This window comes from Vombatus ursinus, unplaced genomic scaffold (assembly GCF_900497805.2).
Source record: "Vombatus ursinus unplaced genomic scaffold, bare-nosed wombat genome assembly UNPS02005236.1, whole genome shotgun sequence".
In the NCBI taxonomy this organism is placed as follows: domain Eukaryota; kingdom Metazoa; phylum Chordata; class Mammalia; order Diprotodontia; family Vombatidae; genus Vombatus; species Vombatus ursinus.
Genome location: NW_020945014.1, coordinates 8,524,102 through 8,546,185, shown reverse-complemented (window position 1 = coordinate 8,546,185; position 22,084 = coordinate 8,524,102). Strand labels below are relative to the sequence as shown.

General features: G+C 37.6%; 1 protein-coding gene across 1 annotated transcript in view; it reads right to left on the bottom strand.

The window, feature by feature from the left end:
* Positions 1–22,084, bottom strand: part of FAM135B (family with sequence similarity 135 member B) — a 312,399-nt gene that overhangs the window by 32,165 nt on the left and 258,150 nt on the right. Inside the window, exons 9-10 of the mRNA XM_027845146.1 lie at positions 15,394–15,549; positions 13,749–13,822 (exon numbers count right to left, since the gene is read on the bottom strand). Of these exons, the coding sequence (XP_027700947.1) occupies positions 13,749–13,822; positions 15,394–15,549 (230 nt within the window). The remainder of the gene's footprint in view (positions 1–13,748; positions 13,823–15,393; positions 15,550–22,084) is intronic.

Sequence of the window (22,084 nt, the reverse complement as noted above, 5' to 3'; positions counted from 1 at the left end):
CAAGGAAGGTAGTGAACGTATCAGCATCTCTGTTTTGCAGAAGAGGTAATAAAAGTTCAGCTTTGTGAGGCCAGTACTCATCTGTGATTTTGTTGATTTGGAAGTGGCAATGATGCCAACTGCCACCTTGCCTTGTCTGCCCATTCTGTGTAACTCTATTTCATGTTACCTTATATGTTCTCCAAAGGGAATCCAGTCTATGTATTGGGTCTTCCTTACTTTCTCTTGACTGGTAAAACTATCAGTGGAGTTGTCCACCTGTCACTCTCCACCCCCACTTTGTGACCAGCCTATCTTTTTTTCCTATTATACGTTGCCTTAATGAAATCCTATACTTCTGTCCTTTTTAAACGTTTTCAGTTGGTCATACGCTGTTACTTTCAGAGCTTGGTGGTAGAGCACATACGCGCCATGAATTTCTCCACTGTTCTCTATGGAATACTCATTTTAAATTCTTCAGTTATTATTGTATTCCATATCTCCCTGCCATATGACAAGATCATAGGCATTGTAGAATTTGGAGTCAGGAGAGACCTCAGAGGTCATATGACCCAAATTCTTCAATTTACAGATGAGAGAAATGAGGCCCAGAGAGAATAAAAGATTTCCCCACGGTCCCAAAGGAGTAAGCAGTAGAGCCAGAATCTGAACCCAACTCCTGGCTCCAAAGCCAACCATCTTTGTGCTGTTTCATGGCTAGAAATGGAGGTTTTCAGAGCATAGATTTGGAGGGAACATTAGAAGTCATTTAGACTAATCTCATATATTGTTACAGTTGAAAAGACTATGGCCCAGAAAGGTAAGGCATTAGGCCGAAGTCACACAAAAAATAAGTGACAAAGTTGGTATTCAAACCCAGGACCTCTGACTCCAAGTCTAGGACTCTTCAAACTTGACCAAGGTCACATAGTGAGTGGTGAATCTGGACCTCAAATTCAGGCTTCTGACTCCAAGTTCAGTGTTCTTCCCAGTATAGCACACACCCTAAGAATGGGTTAAGTGGATCTAATTGCCACCTCATCAGTCCTAGAGGGAAAATTCTGAAAGGTCTCTTTTCCCCTTTGTGAATTTTAAAACCAACAATTCAATATATCTCTAGCATGTTAAAATTACATCTTGTTCTGGTGTCCTTGACTACTCCTACCCCTTCTAATTACTAAGTTTTAGAAGGAAATAAGGTGGCAAAGGGGAACCTAGAAATCATGTATAAACCATTGCCAAGATCAAGGAGCATAATTTATAAACTGTATCATTTATTAACTAAAATTCCCATCCTAGTAACCAGGAGAAACCAGGTAGGCACTGCTTGTCAAGGTTTCTGGTCCTATGATATGTAAATAGCAGATAACATCTAGTCTTCCACAGTTCCAGACCAGCAGAATATAAAAAAGATGCTGATAACTTTGGAATGATGACTTTGGAATTTTACTTATAACTCTGAGATGATTTGGATATGTTAATAAACTAACCCAAATATGGCATAGATCGTCGGTCTGTTTCTCCCCCAATATCCTAGAAAAATGAGTCCTCCAACTCTTGCCCTCCGAGCACTCTTCCATTTCCTAAAGGCTCGTGCTGTTCAAGTGCTCCCAACACTAATCTATGGTCATGTGATGCTATTCTCTGCCTCTTCCTCCCCATCTTCTTACCCATGCCACCTTCCTTCACCATCCCATTCCCTATCCCCATACCACATTCTGCCTCTGTAATATTTTCATCACTTATCTCTGTACTTTATTAAGTGTGATTTCTGCCCCATTTCCTGCTGCCAATCATGGTCTTTCCTGGTAAGTATCCAAAAATCTAGGCATGCCTGCCCCTATTTTATAATTTCATAAGTTAATTATCAATTCATCCAGCAAAGAAGGCCATTTTCTTTTCTATATTTTTTTTTTTCTGAAATGTGGAGTTTGTTTTGGGCAGCACTTAGATCTGTGGAACAAACTGATTTCCACACTAAGAAATTAATAGTCATGCCCTCATAAACCTGTTAATTCCCGTCCTTTGTAACATATGTAAAAAATTATTTTCCCATCCCATTATTGGAAGGATTGGACTTTGAAATGCATTTTCACAAGTAGGGCTATTTTTGTCCTTAATCATCCACACATTATCTCTCTCAATTTGACTTGTTAACAACTACCTGCATTTGTGAAATAATTGCTTTCCATATAGCCATGTGGTCAACAAAAAGAACCAACATACCCACAATGGGTACCGAAGACCTTATGTGATTTGGTCCCAACCTTCTTTTCTGTCCTTCCTTCTCACTTCCCTTGTACATAAATCTTTTTCTTCACCAATACTGGACTAGTTTTACCTTTCCCTGAAAATGGTTCTCTCCCCCTAGAAGCCCATTCTCTCCCCAGTTCTCTGTGTCCAATTTCTACTCATCCTTCAAGGACCAGCTTCCACATATATAATTCTTATCCATTCTTCAAGATCCAGATGCATCTTTCTAAATCTTAACCATCCTTAAAGCCCAAGGTAGGCCTGAATTATGTTTTAAGGCCCAACTTAAATGCTACTTTTTCCTGGAAGCTTTCCACAATTCTGGCCAGATGTAATCTCTTTTTCCTTTGAATTGCCAGACAATTTTTTTTAACATTCCGATTGGACTTACATGCTATACCTTCAATTATAGTTATTTGTGTCCATATTTTAGCTCTCTTACTGTACTCTAAGTTCCTTAGATGGATACTTAAACTGTGGCCATCGATCTCCACTTTCCTCAAGGCTTCAGATTTTTCCATCTTGTCCTACCCATCTTTCCAGCTTTTAAGTACCCCTTTTCCCCATTATAATATAAGCTCCTTTAGGGAAAGGGTTGACTATTTCACTTGAATTTTTATTCTAAGTACTTAGCACATTTTCTGATATAGTAAATGCCTGAAAATCCTCTATCTAATCTCTAGATATTATCTCCACCCATCCATCTATCTTCAGCCCTATGCTCTAACCCAGTGATATTATGACCACACATTTTTGGGAAATTATAACCTAGCTTTCTTGCTACTCCTTCTGATCTATTGTATACATATAGATTAGATATTACTTTTGTACTGAGAGAAGAAAAAAACACTCATTGAAATGAATGAAGGCAACATAGTGTAGTGGAAGGAGTAGTAGATTGGGAATCAGAAGATGTGGGTTATCTTGGTCATAGTAAGTCTGGAAGGACTGCCTGCTAAACAGATGTCAAAACAGGAAGGGGCTCTAGTTCTCCAAGAATATTTAGATCTTGGCAGGCCAAAGTCAGATCAAAGTCAGGCCATCATCATTCCCACTCAATTTTTTTTTTAATAGAGAAGAAAATTCAGGTATTAAAAAAATTAAGTAATTTGCCCAAGGTCATAGAGGTACTTATTAGAAGAGTAAGGATTTAAAATTAGGTCCTCTGGCTCCAAAAACAGTATCATTTCCACTATATCCTGCTGTTTTGCATCCTCTGAACAAAGTCCATCAATATCACTGTTTTAACATCAACTTCATATTTTTTTAAAGTATTTATCAAGTTTTTATTATGTTTGGAATTAGAACCAATGAAGAAGAAAATAAAGGGCTGTCCTTAGAGTTGGGAAGTTCTGGGTTAAAATTCTTCCTCTGACATATTCTTTCTGGGTGATCCTTTGACATTAACTTAAACACTCAATGACCAAAGCAAGTCTCTAAAACTATAAATTACAAGAAAGTTGGCAATCTGCCTTCTTGTAAACAGTTTGAACAGTGGGCAGTCTCTATCTATGTGAAATTATGTATCTGGGCAACCTAACCTCCCTCCCTCAACTCTTCCAGAAATAAAATAACAAAGTGGAGTACTCTGCTCGGTGTTGGGGAGACACCAAGATTAAATCAGTCATGCTGCCTGTCCTTATGGTACTGATAATCTAACCACAGGATGGAAACCATCAATTCATTTAGCATAGAATTACAATGCTAGAATGTTGGAGCTAGAAGGGACCATAGAGAAGATTCATTCATTTTAGAGGGGTAGAAACTGAGTCTGAGGAAAAGACTTCTCTAGGAACACACAGTGAATTAGTGTCTGAGCTGGAACTAAAACTCAGGACTCTTGTTCTCAGTCTTGACATCATTGCCTCTGAATCTGACCAAAGGGATTATTATTATTATTGTTGTTGTTACTGCTGTTGTTTTCAGCATTATTGTTATTATTGTTGTTACTATCCAAATTAAATTACTTAAATGCACCATGTGCATAATACACCTTCTCCTTTTCGATCTGACTTTGATAAGTTGTTTTCCTTGCATCTTTCCTAGATATTCTCCAAAAAGAAAGTGACTTAATTTTTCTTTTAGAAATCAAAGCCTTGACACAAAAATATTGATAGCAGCATTTTTTCTGTGATAGCAAAGAATTGGAAACCAAGTAGATGTCCATTTCTTGGGGTATGGCTGAACAAACTGTGGTCCATGAATGCAATAGAATATTACTGCTCTGTAAGATATGATTAATGTAGAGAGAAGCATGGAAAGACATCTATGAACTGTTACCAAGTTAAGCAGAGCAAGACAAGCAATATGTATATGACTATAAAAACATAAATGGAAAGAATCACAAGAAAAAATTTTAAAAAATGAATGTGACAAAATTTTAAGGAACAATCATAGATTGAAAGAAGAGATGAGAAGAATCTTCCTCCTCATTCCTTTGTAGAGAGATGGGACTTTATTTCAGACTTTTATAATCACTTATGCTGATTTTTTTTTTCCTTTCCTTTTAAATTTTTGTCTTTGAAAAATAGTACATTTTTATATGTAATGGCTCTTTCAAAGGAAGTAAAACTGGGGGAAACTATGTTGGTATAAAACATATTAATAAAATTAATTTTTAAAAATATCAAAGCTTTGTGTTATTAATTATTATTTTTTAATCACATGTCTCCTGACTCTAATACAATTGTAAACCTTTTAAGGCAGAGTCTGCCCTTTATTTGGAAGCTTGTTTGCACACTGGATAGAGCACTGGACCTCAGATAGTTACTAGCTATGTGGCCTTGGGCAAGGCACTCAACCCCCACCTGCCTCAGCCTCTTCATCCATAAAATGGATATAAAAACAGCACCTATCTCTCCAAGGGTTGTAGTGAGAATAAAATAATATTTGTAATGATATTTGAAAACCTTGCAGCACTATATAAGTGATAACTATTAGTAATGGTAGTTATTATTCTTTTTTATTCTATCCCTTGTATTCAGCAGAAGAATTTCTTGAGAATTTCAGAGTTAGAAGAGCCCTAAGCATCCATCCATTCTAACCTCTACCCCCTCCAAGCACAGCCTCAGCAATGTACCCAATAAGTTATCATCCAGCCTTTGACTTAAGACTCCTAACAAGTGCTCAATAAAGTTTTGTTCACAATGTCTTCAACTTCTTCTATATGCTAGAGAGCATATGGCAAGTATTTAACAAAGATTTCTTGGCTTGACTCAAGTCAGCTGAACTCATACCATTATTGGTAATTAACCATTAGTTAACAAAAATTTCACCGTTATTGGTCTTCCCCATGATATTGTCCCAGATTGCCTTGGACCTTACATGGAATTTTATTTGTCCTCTTCTAATGATTTTATGTGTTTATTTGTATTAAAGTTATTAGTAGGCATATAATACACCTACTAAGCAGCAAGCTTCACAAGAGTGAGAACAATACCTTATCTAAACTTTCAATCCTCCCCCAATCACCTTATTCTTTCCATAGTAGATAATTAATTTACACAATTGAACAAAATTAGCTTATACCTATATAGTTCTTTGTAGACAACAAAGCACTTTATTCATATGCCTGAGAGGTAGCTTTTGAAAAAAAAATGTATTATTATCCCCATTTTAAAGATGATATTCAATGTGAATGGATTAGAATTTTTGATGAGGATTATTCCAATTCACCCATAAGATCCTATCTACATGCAGACATACCATTGGTGTGTTTCAGTTGTTCTCTCTCTCTCTCTCTCCATACACACACACACACACACACACACACACACACACATATATTTATTAAGGCAACTGGGGTTATGTGACTTGCCCAGGGTCACACAGCTAGTAAGTGTCAAATGTTTGGTCTGAGGCCGGATTTGAACTCGGGTCCTCCTGACTCCAGGGCCGGTGCTCTATCCACTGGGCCACCTAGCTGCCCCTCAATTGTTCTAAACCACTGCTCACTGCCTTACCTGACTGAAATCTGAAATTCTATATGCATGCAAATTTCCACTTTTGCATGCAGAACAGAAGAGTTTGGTAAACTCTAGCCACTATTCATGAATGCAAATAGGGTAATTATATACATCAATCATTTGGAGAGCTATGTATGCAATTAAGGTATATACAGAAGGTTGTCAGCAAAGGGAATGCATTAGTCTTAGCTGGCATATTCAAAAGCCAATTTAGTCCGAAGTAGAAACATACTGTTTGAGGATGTGTGTGTGTTGGGGGGGAACTGGAGGAGGAGAACTGGAGGAGGAGAGGGGAAGGTGCTAGTGATATATGCAGAGCACCTGAAGCTTTCCATCTTCAGAAGACTTGTCAGAGCACACGACCTGATAATGCAGGTAGGCTGGATAAAACCTATAAAGCACTGGGCCTGGAGTTAAGAAACCTGAGTTCAAATCCAACCTCAGGCACTTACTAGCTATGCAACAGTGGACAAGTCACTTAACCACAAATTGCCTCAGTTTCATCATCTGTAAAATGGCAGCAGCAGCACCTATGCCACAGGGTTATTATGAAGATCAAATGAGATATTAATTTTCCAGCACTTGGCACAATGCCTGGTACATGGTAGGCTCTTAATAGATGGTTGTTACTTTGTTACCTGTTACTTTCAATAACCAGAGTCATCCCTGCACCTCAAAGAGATACGAAAAATGACTTTAGGTGTAACTTTAGAAGTTACTGTGTCAAGGCTACTTTGTGCTGCTTAGGGGCAAATTTGACTTTAGTTTCTATTTTGTTTAAAAGTTCATTAAGGTTAAGTTCTGGGCATCTTATTTTCATGTATTTCACAGAAGGCAATACATTACATATAAGTTTGCCTATCTGCACTGGAAAGAGGGGTTTCCACAGCAGGAATCAACAGAATCAAAGCTATGGAGTGGGAAAGGACCTTAGATGTCAATCAGTTGAACCAACTCCTTCATTTTAGAAATGAAATCTACATGGGGTGGCTAGGTGGCACAGTGGATAGAGCACCAGCCCTGGATTCAGGAGCACATGAGTTCAAATCCTGTCTCAGACACATAACATTCACTAGCTGTGTGACCCTGGGCAAGTCACTTAACCCCATTGCCTAACCCCCCCAAAAAAAAGAAAAGAAAGAAAGAAATGAAATCTACAGAGGTTAGGTAACTTTCCTAAAGTTAGGAAGTTAATGACTGGTAGAGCTAAGGATTTGAATCCAGGTCTTTGTACTTCAAATCCCATAATCCTTCAGTGCTCTTTGTAGTACAACATGGATCATGGTTTTCCCTGCGCTGATAAAATTACAGGAATGTCCATTCATATAGATGACTAGATGATTCAGTAGATAGAGCATTGGACCTGAAGTCAGAAAGATCTTAGTTCAAATCCAGCTTCAGACACTTAACTTAAGCTGTGTGACCCTGGGCAAGTCACTTAACTGCTACCTGCCTCAGTTTCCTCAGCTATAAAAATAAGGATAATAATAGCACATACCTTTCCGGGTTGTTATGAGGATCAAATGAGATATTTTGTAAAGCACTTAGCATAGTGCCTGCCATGAAGTAGGCACTATACGAATGTCTCTTCCTTCCCCTCCCCTTCCCTCCCCTCCCCTCCCCTTCCTTTCCCTTCCCTTCCCTTTTCTTCCTTTCCTACAGATAAGGACTTGAAAGTAATTGTATATGCTCTACATGTATACATACGTGTATATATACACACATAGAGATACATGAGTACATATACATATGTGTATATATGTAAATGTGTGTGCATTCCCCTACACCAATATCCCATTTCTGACACACACTAGCTGGCTGAACGACTCTGAGCAAACTGCAGAAAAATGGAGACCTGTGTCGGTGGAGGGAGCTTCTTCATCTAGGTATTTTCTTTATCAAGGTAATCACCAGTCTATCCTATCCTAAACACCTAAAATGGAATAATAATTTTAGGGGTTAGAGCATGGAGGCGGAGAGGAGATAGAGCAAGCAAAAAGAAGGAAAGGAGGGGTGGGCTGCAGTAGGCATTATGGTTTAAGGGGAATAGCCTTGGAAACAGGAAAACCTCAGTGAAGTCCTTCTTCTGATATGTACTGCCCATGTGAAGCTGAACACATCAGTTAACCTTTCAGTGCCCCAGAAAACACTTTAAAAATCTGAAGTTGCAAATAAATATATAATCCAAGGCAACACAACACAAACTAATCTAACATTTTAATATGCATATACTATTTAAATATATGCATTTATGTATATCACAAGAGATAATTTGTACAATCTAACAAGATACCACAAAGTATGTGTACATATCCTCTATAGAACCATGGATAAACTATGGAAATGTTAAATCTTGGAGCTCCTTTTCTACTACTATAACCCTAAAGATACTTGATACAGGTCGTATTTTCATTGCATTGGGCCTGATTTATTTAAGGCATTTGGGGTATATAACATTTATTCTAACTTTTTTTTTTTTTTTTTTTGCCTAGGCAATGCCCAGAGTCACACAGCTAGTAAGTATCAAGCGTCTGAGGCCGGCTTTGAACTCAGGTCCTCCTGACTCCAGGGCCGGTGCTCTATCCCCTGTGCCACCTAGCTGCCCCTTATTCTAACTTTTTGAGCATGTTTGCTTTTCCAGTAAGCCCTAATCCACTGAATGTCAGAATAAAGACCTCCTCCCCTATTTCCACCAAGTCTTGGCAGGTGTGAGCCATGGTCTGGATTGAATAAGATTAAATATAATGTACACATGTAAATGTCTCTATTTGAGTTTAAAATACATTGAATGCACAGGTAGATAGATGGTGGAGGCAACATGGAGGGACAATTATTATTATGAAAAACACCTGGGTATTTGAGTGGAGTCGACAGTATGATACAGTTGAGAAGAACTAGTATTGCCTTCATTGAAGCATCACAACCATAGTGAGGGAGATGGCAGTCCTGTTGTAAACCTGTACTGTCAGATGAATTCTATGTACCACACTGTGGTTGTGGGGAGACGCTGACAAGTAGGTGAGAACTCAGAAGATGGAGAGCATGATAGGAAGGGGGCTAAAATCATGGGTTATGATTATCTGTGGAAGAAGTTGAGGAGGTTTCACCAAAGGCCAACAGTTTTCAAACCGTGGTATAGCGATCCCTGAGACCCTTTCAGGTCTGTGAGGTCAAAACTATGTTCACTGTATCATTCAAATGTTTTAATTTCTGCTGCAGTAAATATCAATAGCTATAGTCCTCATAAGTAAGAAATCTTTGGGGTTCTCAGGAAATTTTAAGAATGTGATGGGGACTTAAGATCAAAACTTTGAAAAGTGCTAACCTAGAGTGTAGAAGGCTTGGGGCACATGTTAGCTGTCTTCAAATGGCTGTTTTGTCATAGAAGGGTGGGTCTTAATTTGTGTGAATTCAAAGGTAGAATCCATCAGGCAGAAGGACAGAAATACCAGGAAGCTTTCTTCTTGTTGTTTGTCCTTTGTTCTTGAAGAGGACCATGACATAAAGAAGGTGAAGCCAAGACTTGCAAGTGAATTGGATTTAAGCGAAGGAGGGCTGTGCAAAGTCACTAGTCTCACTTTTTCCTCCACAGCCATCTGGGTCCAGTGACATGATATCAGGACAACTGGAGATGGCACCGGATGCAAACAGGGAGGCAGACTTTGACAGAAGAAAGAATTTCCTAAAAATGAAAACTGTCCTTTATTATCTATCTTGAAGTAATAACTTCTATGTCACTGAAGAGGAGAAGGAGAAGGAGGAGGAAGAAGAGAGAGAGAGACAGAAAAAGACAGAGAGAGAGAGAGAAGAAAGAGATACAGAGGGAGACATAGAGAGATAGAGACAGAGAAACAGAGAGACAGAGATAAAGAGAGCAACAGAGAAAAAGACAGAAAGAGAGAGCCAGAGACCAAAAGATGCAAAAACAGAGACAGAGACAGGGAGAGACAGAAAGAGGCACACAGAGATATAGAGATAGAGACAAAGAGACAGAAATAGAGAGAAAGACAGAGAGAAGCAGAGTGAGAGTACAGGGAGACAGAAAAAGAGGAGAAAGGGGTAGAGAGAGACAAAGACAAAGACAGAGACAGATGGAGAAGGAGAGAAGGAACAAGAAGAATAAAAAGAAGGGAATGAGGAGGAAGAGGGAGAAAGAGAAACTGAGAGTATATGCATAAGGTGAAATTAATGTTTTAAATATCACTTGAAAGATTTGGTTTTAAATGATGGACAAATTTCCACATTTTCTAAACTGTATTTAGACAGATTTCATCTTAATTCACTTTTAGAGTGACTGAAGCATGCTGGAAGAGGAAAACAATAGAGGATTTTTTTAGGAACAAAACCAGATACACCTTTACAAATGATCAGTGATCTCTTGCTGGATAAATCATTGAGAAAGGATGATGTTCTTTATTGTTGTATTCTTATTTTGCAAATTGTGGTAGTGAAAGGATGTGGGATAGAGTCAAGGAGTCTGGGACCATCTTTATAATCTGATCCTAATATTATAATGTGACCCTGTGCAAGCCCTATCACTACTTTTGGTCTCAGTTTCCCCATTTTTTTTGTTTTGTTTTTTGATAAGTAATGGGGTTAAGTGACTTGCCCTGGGTCACACAGCTAGTAAGTGTCAAGTGTCTGAGGCTGGATTTGAACTCGGGTCCTCCTGACTCCAGGGCCGGTGCTCTATCCACTGCACCACCTAGCTGCCCCCCTCCCCATTTTTTTTTTTAATGAGAGAACTAGATCACACAAGAGATAGTTAAGGTTTTTCAATGGCAGGTGACATGATCAATTATCCATCTGTGTGGGCTAAGTGACTTTTTTTACAATTGAGAGTTGAGGAAGCAACTTGAGGCCATTGTTAAAGAGAACTACTGTTTGAGAATAAAGTTAGTTCCTAACTCATAATCTTAGAAAATTTCCTACAGTATTTAGCAATTAAGTGGTTTGCCCATCATCACATAGCTAGTTTATGTCACAGGTGGGACCTGAACTCAGGTCTTCCCGCCTCCAGGTCTAGCTCTCTATCTGTTACACCAAGCTGTCACTTTGTTATCATTACCATCACTAATCATTTCCAAGTTTGCTAAAATGATGCCTGGCAATAGTCAATTCCACAATTGTGGTAGAAGGCAGGTGGTTAGTCTCCCCTGGGATACTAATTCATGTACGCACACTAATTAGGCTTTTTTAAAAAATGGTTAAAAATCTCAGGTGGGACATAACCAGCAGTTAGGTATGCTACATTTGGCAATAGTTTTGTATTGTAGAAGCTTGGAGCCTGGATTATCTCTAATATCTCTTTGGGCTCTAATATTCCAGGTTCTGACATTAGGATCACAGATCTAGATCTTGAAGAGAAATCAGAGGTCATTTGATCTAACTCTTTCATTGCACAAATGAGAAACCTTAGATTTAGGGAAATGAAGTAATGTGCACAAAGTCACACAGGTAGCAAATGTCAGAGGCAGTTTTCGAAGCTAGGTCCTATGTACAGCCAATGCCTTTTCCATTGTACTATGTTCCCTCACATTCTATATTCCAAGGTTCTTTCTCTTTGTGTTATTATAAGATTTTGGGATAATAAAAATAAGAGAAAAGGAAGAAAAAGAGAGGGGATAACAGGAAGAATAAGAGGAAGAGGGTAGAAGACACTTTTTTTGGAGGGGTAGACATGGGAGAGGAGAGAGAAGATAGAATTTGGAACTCAAAACTTTAAAAAAAATGTAAAAAAATTTTTTTATATAATTGGGGGAAAACAAAATATTATTTAAAAACATGACTTTACTGAACATTTAATTAATTAGTGAATTAATTAAATGTTCCTATTTGATTATTCATGTTGACTTGAGGAGTAAGATCAGTACTTAGCAGAGAAGAAAAGCGTCTTTGAGAATCACCAATATCCCGATTCCATTCTCCACATTATTCTATGTCCCACCCTGCAACCTTGATGATGTTTTCCATTTTTTACTTTATAAAAGAGGAGGAAAAAGGACAGTCATTTGCATTCATAACTAGGGTTCTTCTCAATTCTTAAGCTAAATTAGTTTAGCAAGATACTGAGTACTTTAGTGCTCCTACATAGATAAATCTGCCCCACTACTTGCTTCTAAATTATTCTTTAAAGAATAGTGGGCATGGTTCTAGGGAAAGGAACAATTCTCTTTTATTTAGTTCTGTAGAATTATGTTAAATCTGATAAATATGTTTGGCTTGTATGCCACCCACTCAGCTTCCTCCTGTGAAATATTTGTTGGAATCTTTCCAGGAAAGGAAAGAAAGACAGATTCGTGGAGGGGGGAAGGCAAACTCAGATCTTGCATAGTAAGAGATGAAGAAACAAATATCCTTGAATAATTAAAACTACATTTTTTTTTGATGAACCTAGTTCAGGTTTTCAACATTTTTACTTTGGACTATTTTATTAGCTGCCTTACCTCTTTACCACCAGTCTCTGCATCTTCCAATCTGTCATGCATATAGTTGCTAACCTATAGCTCTGTTTGTGTCCCTCCGATATATAAATGTGTAAGCGAATGATTCTGACATTAGTGACTCTCTCCAGTTCGGATCCAATCCACCATTTGGAAATTTATCTCATATTACTTGTGTTTATATTCTCCTGACCGAGAACATTCACAATTAACTTCCTTATTTTGGAGTCTTTGGCTGTATCATTGAAATCACATATAATCCTCTTCCTTAATACTTGCATCTAGTAAAATCATTGGTGTGCTTGTTAACAAGTAGTGCTTCAGGAAAAATACACACACATATATGTATACATACATATATACATGCATACACACAGGACATATTTTTAAGTTCAATTTGCACTATTAACATTTTTCCATCACTTTCTTAAATTAAGATAATCAACAAAACAATAAATCAAGCCCTGATTTGTAGTTTTTGCTGATTTCTGAGATGAAAATTTTCACACTAAAAATTTAAGAATTGGTTCTCATGAGCTGGTTTGAGCTGGACCCAGCACACCCTTGACATGCCACCTCTTTCATGAAGCCTTCTCTGATTTCTCTCTTCAGGCAGAAATAATATTTTCAACATCTATTTCTTTCACAATAGTGTGTGCCTTTCTTTTTGTACCTATATCATTCTAATCGACATTATCATCTGTGTACATATCTTCTCTCCTGTGCTAGGTTATAATTTCCTTGAAGGGAGAGGCTATGCTTTATTTTATGAAGCTATGCTCCCTCAGTCTGTAGGACATGGGAAAACATGCAGCAGAATCTTGGTGTAAGTGTTTTAGATGAACTGGTAAATCAATACAAATATGTACATATAAGTATATGTGTGTATATATATATATATAAATCTTATATTTAATCTATTTTATGTTATACACAATATATGTTTTATATTATATATACAAATCATTTATGTGTAAACATGTGTACCTATACATATATACACAAATACATAGGTGTTTATACCTATATGTATATATGTGTGTGTATATGTGCATGTGTCTATGCGTGTGTGTGTGTGTGTATAATTTGAGGGCATAAAACTACTTACACACTTTCCTGAAATGTCAGGACAGAAAGCTTCTGATGTTCCATGTAGAAGAAAGCCTCTGAAAATCTTCTGACCTAGGAAAGAAAGTGATAAATTATTTTAAACCTAGGAGTTCTCCCAAAATGGACATTTTGGTTAGCTAAACCTTTTCGTATAACCTTTTACCGATCATTTAAATGTTCCCAATCGATCATTTATGTTGATCTGAGGAGTGACAACAGTACTTACAGAAATGTATCTTTGGGAGACACCAATATGCCCCTTTTATTCTCCATCCCTTTCAACCTGGGGGATGTGGTGATGTGTACTTTTTTTTGGGGGGGGGGGTGCTTTGTAACAGAAATATCCCTGTACCACAATTTATGAAACAGGGGTCCTGACTCTAATGTTGGCTCACTGTGTTAATCCTTAGTTTTCCTCCTCTGGGCTTCAGTTCCTTTGTTTGATAAATCAGGGTGCTGACTGAGCTGAAATCTGAGATTCTTTGATGCTCTAATGTTCTATGTTCTACCGTCCAAGAGGCATTTTCTTCCTTGGGAGGGGATGGGAGCAGAGAGCCTTTTTAGGAGTCTAGTATACACAGTTATATCATGTGACCTGTGATCTCCTTTTTGAGGAGCAAACTGGGCTTGCAAGCATGTTCTTTCTCCAGAGCAGTGCTTCTTTCTGTACTTTTTATTGTTCTTTCTTTGTTTTTCTTCTATTTTTCTTCCTTGTGGGCTTGGGGTCTTGGAGCAGTTTTTATTCATTAATCATATGTGACTCAACAATGCTTATTTATAACCAATCTCCATCTTATTGTAGGTGTTAAAATACTGCATGTAAAAAGGACTTCTTTAGGCTATTTTAAGGCAAAAGGAAGATCAAAGAAGGGGAAAAATGGAGGGATGGCTTAGTGATTTTAAAAGGCAGAACTGCTCAACTATTTATTTCAGTTTTCTATATGAAGTAGAACAATATTCATATAGGAAACAAAATTAATTTAAATGTTTAACAAGGAATTGAAACCCATGATAAATGAGGAGTTAGTGAATAGAACATCTCCTTTCCCTCAACGAGTTTAAGCAATCGGGCCTGGACAAGCTATATCCCAAGGTACTGAGAGAACCAGTAGATGTGATTTTTGAATCGCTAGCTATAACCTTCAAAAGCTCCTGGAAAATAGGAAAAGTACTGTGTAAGTGAAGAAAAAAAAAGAGTTGTTCTTGACCTTAGCTATAAATAGAGACTGAATAAACATATGCCAAGGAAACTTTAGAAGAAATTCATTCCGGGGGGCAGAGCCAAGATGACAGAATGAAGCCAGCAAGTTTGCCAAGCTCTCTGAACCCATCCTCTCTACAACTAAAAAAAAAACAAAACTGCCAAACCAAATTCTGAATGAGAAAACCAACCAAAAGTCACAGTGAGTCCTTTTTCAAACACAGGGCAGTTTAAGAAGACAGAAACATGATGACTATTCTAATATTTTGCCTATAATATCCCATTTCCTTTCTAAAATGGCAGTCCCCAACTGTATTTCCCATGCTGGGGCCCGTGGATTTCAATGAGACCAATTCAGTGTGTGTCTCCTTTCAGCTTCTAGGACCTAAAAATTACTGGTGGATACATAGAAGGAATTCACAAAACTATTTTCTCTCCTTACCCTTAGAGCATGGTGCTCCTTGTTGAGATACATTGTGACTTCAGGGTTCAGCGACACCACTTCCAGGAACTGGGTCCATAGTTCCAAGAGATGGGAGCAAAGCCAAGTGAGATCCTTGCTTATCTGCTCAGCTATCTTCTCAGGGTTGTTCATCAGCTGGGGGGAAAAGGAATCATAAGTCAAGACACCAAACCCTACTGGTCCCAACTTTGCCACGAAGTTTTCTCTAAGTTAAGATCCTTAACTACTCCAAAGCAAACAAACAAAAACCCTTACTCCATTTTTTCACCAAGATTGGTAGAGTGAAAGACTCCCAAGTTTGGAAGTCACAGGTCATAAGATTTAGCTGGCATTGTGCAGAGGTGAGGGTCATCTCGCTAAGTCCAATCCCTCCATTTAACAGAAGAGGAAGCTGAGATAGAGAAAAGTGAATCCCTTAAGATCTTAGCATCCTAGATCCAGAATTTGAAGGGACACCAGAGACCATTTCATCCCACCCTCTAATTTGAGAAATGAGAGAACAGTGGTCCAGCAAGATTAAGTGATTTGGCAAGATCACACAGGTAGTAAATTTTGAGAGGAAGACTGAAACCCAGGTCTCTTAATTCCATCTCCAGCATTCTTTCTATTTGAATGTAATGTCTTGGAGGGCAGGAGCTGTTTTATTTATATTCTGTCTTTGTACATTTGCTCATGTTAAAGCAAATACCTGCATTTGGGGTTTCTAGAAAATTTATACTTAGGAAATGATGCAATCATGACCTTTATTGTTATGTGATGCAGCATGCAGGCAAATAAATCACGTATACACCCTAGAGCAATATAAACAGACAGAGGCTTGGCTCCACACACGAGAAACTCACCCCAGCTGGAGGGTGGAGGAGTCATGTTGGGGAGGGAACACGTTCAACGTTGGAGTTCAGGTGGAAAGATTATATGCCCTCAAATGGGTGTGGTAATCAGAACCAGATATATGAGGGGGCATTCCTAATCAGGCCCAGGTGTGGAGGAAAAGCTTTCAAGTTTCTTTATTGATACCAGGTTTGGATGAAGTTTGGGTAGGGGGAGTTTCTTTATCGAGGTCACAAACTGATGGGATAATTAACTCAGCATAAGGAAAATGACTCAAAGCCCCTGTAGTAGTCAAGAGTTCATCCCATTAAACAACTAGAAGCCTCATCTGCCTGATACAGAATTAACCGTGGAAAAATATAAACGAATGTTTTTCCTATGTGTTTCTATGGGCGTTAGGACTATTTAGTTTAAATGACTCCCTATCGGAGTCCTGTCCTTATAATATGGCATCAGGCTATAATTAAAAAATAACATCAAACAATATAAAGTTTATAGTCATCAGAACCTTACAAAATGCTTACAACTAACAAGGGTTTAGTAAATGTTTGTTAGATTATATCACATTCTTCTAATCCTTGTCTGCACAGGAATCTACCCTACAGCAAACCCAACAAAAGATTATACAGCTTCTGTTTGAAGATCTGAAGGGATGGTCAACTAAAAGGCCTCAAAATCTTGTTTACTAGATATGTAATGTCAGGCAAGTCATTCCATATCTCTGAGTCTCAGTTTTCCAATTTGTAAAATGGATGGAGTAAGAATTAGGTGATCTCTAAGGTTCCTGCCAGTTTAATAGTCTAGGATACAACAACAGCTATTAAACTATGCAGATTCTTTGACCCAGAGATACTAAAACTAAGACTTTGCCACAAAGAGATCAAATATATTTATAACAGCTCTTCTGTGGTGGTAAAGAATCAGAATCTAAGAGGATGTACAATAACTGGGAAATGGCTGAAAAAATTATGGTGTATGAATGTGATGGAATAGTATTGTACTATATGAAATGATGAAAGTGAGAGTTTCATAGAAACTTGTAAAGGCATGCATGGACTAATCTACAGAAAAGTGACCAGAACCAGAATAATTTAAACAATAACAAGAATATCGTAAAGAGAAACAATTGTGAAAGACTTAGGAACTCTGATCAACACAATGACTATATACAATTTCAATAAATCACTGAAATATTCAGTGCAGCTTGGGCATATTTTTAAAATTATTTTTGGGGCATGGCCAATATGGAAATTTGTTTCACTATGCATATATTTAATATGATTTTTTTTAATGTTTTTCTTTCACAGGTGGTGGGGAGGACAAAAAACTTTGGTCCTGAAAATTAAATTAATCTAAAAAATAAAATGTCCATAGTCAATATATAGTGGAACTAGTGGAAAGAACATTGATTTTCTATTCAGAAGACTCAGATTAGAATTCTAGGTCAATTACTAGAGTGACCTTAAGTAAATCATTCCATTTCATTAAGCTTTAGTTTCCTCATCTGGAAAATGAAATGATTAGATTCTCCAGCCTTTAGGACCCCTTCCTCCTCTCCTTCTAGAGTCTAGAGCTTACGTATCCTGGCTTTATTAGTGAGTGTGTCACCTTGAATAAAAAATACTTTTCCTTACAGGGCCTCAGTTTCCTTTATCTGTAAAATGGGAGTAATTATATCGGCACAGTCTACCTTAGAAGTATGAAGAAAGAGTTTCAAAGACTTTAAAGTGCTAGAGAAATGATTTGGTTTTTTTTTTTTTTTTTTAACTAAACCTGTGGTTTCATTGTCATGGAAAATTCTTCAGAAGGAAACTCCTATCAGTGAAGATCAGCAAAACCCTTTTGCAATGACCAGTATTAGAGTATTGCCTGGGGCACTGAGAGATCAAGTGATTTGTCCAGGTCAAGCAGCTAGTATATGTCAGAGATAGGATCTGAAGCCAGGTCTATCAACTATAGGATGCTGCCTGTCTTTTAGAACAGAAATGAGTTCCTCATATCATTATCACTCTTGTCTCTATTTGTTGCTACCTAATCACTTCATTTACATTATACTTTTTCCCAGTGAGATTCTTGGTTATACCTATATGATGATGATAACTAGACCTTAGATGTAATATTTCTCTTGCCCCTCCCTCCCTCTGATTGGAGAGAGTGAAATTGGACCTTAAAGCACTCCTCCCAGATCTTCTCAGGGCAGCCATCTCATCATTTCCCATCTGGCTACACTCCTCTGGACTTTATCATGCCCCCTCACATGTAGTCTTTCCCCACCTTTACAGTTTCTATTTCATATGCTGTCTTTCTCCAGGAGATCGTGAGTTTCTTGAGGGCAGAGACCGTCTTTTGACTTTCTTTGTATCCCTACTGCTTAGCACTGTGTTTGGCACATACTAGGTGCTTAATATTTATTGACTGACTGACCTGTGGTCTCCACAGTTTCTAGCAAGGAATGGGCAAAGATCAAGGATTCCATAAAACAATGACTGCTTGACTTAAGAACTTCCCAACAGCTAGAACTTTTCAAGAATGGGGATACAGGCTGTTTTCTGAGGTAGTGACTTTCCTGTCACTGAAAGAATTAAAATCAAGACTGAGTAACTGTTATTTGTCAGGGATAATGATTAAGGCATTCTTGCTTCAACTGGGGGTGGAGTGGGGTGGTCAAATACATGATGTACATGATCTTTGACATCATTAAGAATCTGTGAGGCTGTAAATGCAGAAACACCTCCACCTTTCCTGGACTGTACTTAATGTGCCAAGGAATTCTATCTTTCGTTCCTGGGGAAGCTATACACATGTTTACCAATAGCAAATAGTGCCTGTTCTTCTGAGACATTTTTATTTTTCAATCTGCCGGCAACTCCACATTTTTTTCCCCTTTATAAGTTAACTTTGGCTGTGGGGAGAAGGACTTAAGACTCAAGGGAAGCATTTCAATAAACTCCCCATAAATCTGCTTAGAACACCACTGTGGACTTTTATGTGTTTGTAAAAACGACCTTAAATAACCATAAAAGATTTATTTCTTTCTATTTTGGAAAGAGAAAGGGAGCCTTGAGAGTTATTCATTTATTTGTTGCTCAACATCAGCCACTAGGTGGCACTGTTCTACCTACCAACTGCACACCGCAGCCTACGCCATTACTTTGTGGCATGGGGCAGCCTCCTCTGTACAATTGGCTCATCTGCTAAAAGGTGACTTTAGGGATGAGTGGCTAATTCACTCCACCTCTATCCCAACCTTGCCCTCAAACACTCTTTTCCGAGGAATCCTGCCTGACCCAGCTTTCCTCTTCCAACCACAAAGGGATGGACCTGATGATCTCTGTTAGGTTTTCCACTTCTTACAAAACAAAGCCAACTACCCCAGAGTCGCTGAAATCTTCTGAACATTTTCCTATTGGCTGGGTTTTCCATGTCCAAATGAAAACTGTGTTTAGCTTTTCCTTTTAAAGAAAATAAATTTTATAAACTTTATTGCATGGAATGTTTTGGCTAGAATTATAGGATCAATGGAGTTTCAGAGCTGAATGGGAACTTAGAAATCACATATTCCAACACACATTATTTAACAGATAAGGAAATGGAAATTTATCGACCCTTGTTGATGGCCACAGTGGGAATAATTACCAGAGACAAGATTAGAACCCCAAACTCCTGACAATAAATCTAAAGCCCTATGTTCCTGGTCAAGTCCCTTAACCTCCCTCAGCCTCACTTTTACTTTCTGTAAAGTAGGAATAATATTAGCACCTAGCACCCAGGTTGTTGTAAAGATTAAATGAGACAACATACATAAATTGTTTTGCAAATCTGAAAGTTCTGGGTAAATGCTAGGTATTAAATAAGCAATTTTAGAGATCATTTAATATAATTCCATCATTTGTCAGAGAATGAAATTGTGACCCAGAAAGGGTATCCTTTATAAGATTCTCAACTTCCCCTTTAGTATTGCACCCTGATAATTGACCTTTCCAGTTAAAACCCTCACCAATCCAAGCACATTGCAGTACCCAGGCATCTAACTGATAGGGATTGAATTATAAAGTGAACTCTTGTTTTCTTCCTGTTCTCATTTGTTTATTTTCCTTGTTGGACAAAAAAAGCCCTTTCATCTCCAAGTATCTGATTTCATCCTTGGAGATGACACTGTTGGATGCAGCAGGAAATACCCTCAGTTTGTGGGAGCTGCTACAGAGTAATTCATTTGTCAGTCACTGCCTTCAGAAGTTCAGATTCATTGAATTGGAATGCTATTGTGTGTTTTAAATTGCTTGGGCTAAAAGCATTTCCAATTTCTAGAAATCAAAACATTGTAAACAGCTTCTCTGAATGAAATTGAGTTGTTCCTACTGGCCCAAATACTGTAGGTGTCAGGTATATATCATCTTATATCTTAAAGTCAAGCTAAGTGCTTATAATGGTGACATGGTGGGGCTTCCAATGTTTGGGACTTAAAATATCAATACTGATGGTAAGAGTTAGGACAATAAAAGAGGAAATTTTTTTTAAAAAAGAGAAGGACTCTGTTTAATTATATTTTAGCATTCTTATCAATATGAGTCAATAGAAATAGTATCAATAATTAGCATTTAAGTAACTATTTAAGGTCTGAAAAGTACTTTACATTTGTTATCTCATTTTATCCATACAACTCTCCAAAATAGGTACTATGATTATCCTCACTTTACAGATTAGCAAACTGAAGCAGACAGTGGTTAAGTGACTTGCTCAGGATCACACACCTATTAAGTATCTGAGGGTAGCTTTGAAGTCAGGTCCTCCTGACTCGAAGTCCAGCACTTAGTAGTGCAATTTGGAAGCCAAAAGAGCCAATGAGATTTCAGGCTGCATTAAGAGAAGTATCATATCTATTTGATAGTTATAATGTGCACCACCATGGTCAAATAATACTTGGAATACTGTGTTTATTTCTGGACTGTACATTTTAGGGAAGGTAGCAGCAGATTACAGCATTTCCAGAAGAAGGCTGCAAGAATGGTGAAGGGCTTGGAGATCGTGTCATATCACAACTGATTCAAGAACTAGGGACATTTAGTCTAAAGAAGAGAATCTTCAAGGTACATATTATAGCTGTGTTGAAATATTTGAAGTGTTGGCATTTTTAACAGGTATTAGATTTCTTCTGATTGCCTTCAGACAGCAGAGCTAGCAGGCTTAATATGACAAAAAATTTTTCCTAATGGTTAGGATTATCCAAAATGGAATCGGCTACATCAGAAGGTAGTGGGGTTCCCCCTTGCGTGGTGTCTTCAAAGTCAAGTCAACAAACATTTATTGATTTATTAATCACATACTATATGTCAGGCACTGTGCTAAACATTGAAGATTTAAAAAAAAAGCAAATCAATGTGTACACGTACACACATACATATACATTCCCATACATATATGGGAATGTGTATGTAGGGAGGGTATATATATATACACACACAAATGTACATACATATATGCACATACATACATATACACATACATACATATATTACATATTATATATAATTTATCACAGTAGTATATTATATATAAATATTATTTTTATATTCTATATATTATATTTGTATATTTACCCACACAATACACTCTTGCCCTCAAGATGACCATTAGGTTACAGAGGAAGTTCTTATTAGGTATGGGCTGGACTTTACAGTCTATGAGATAGAATGGTTCTTATAAAAAGTTCTGTGTTTCAGCAACTTTCCTAAATCTCGACTACATATAGATAAATGATAATTGCACACTTTCTTTTTTCGTGCAAAGTTAACGTGTGTGTGTGTGTATTTCTATTAAAACCCTCCTACTATAAAAACAA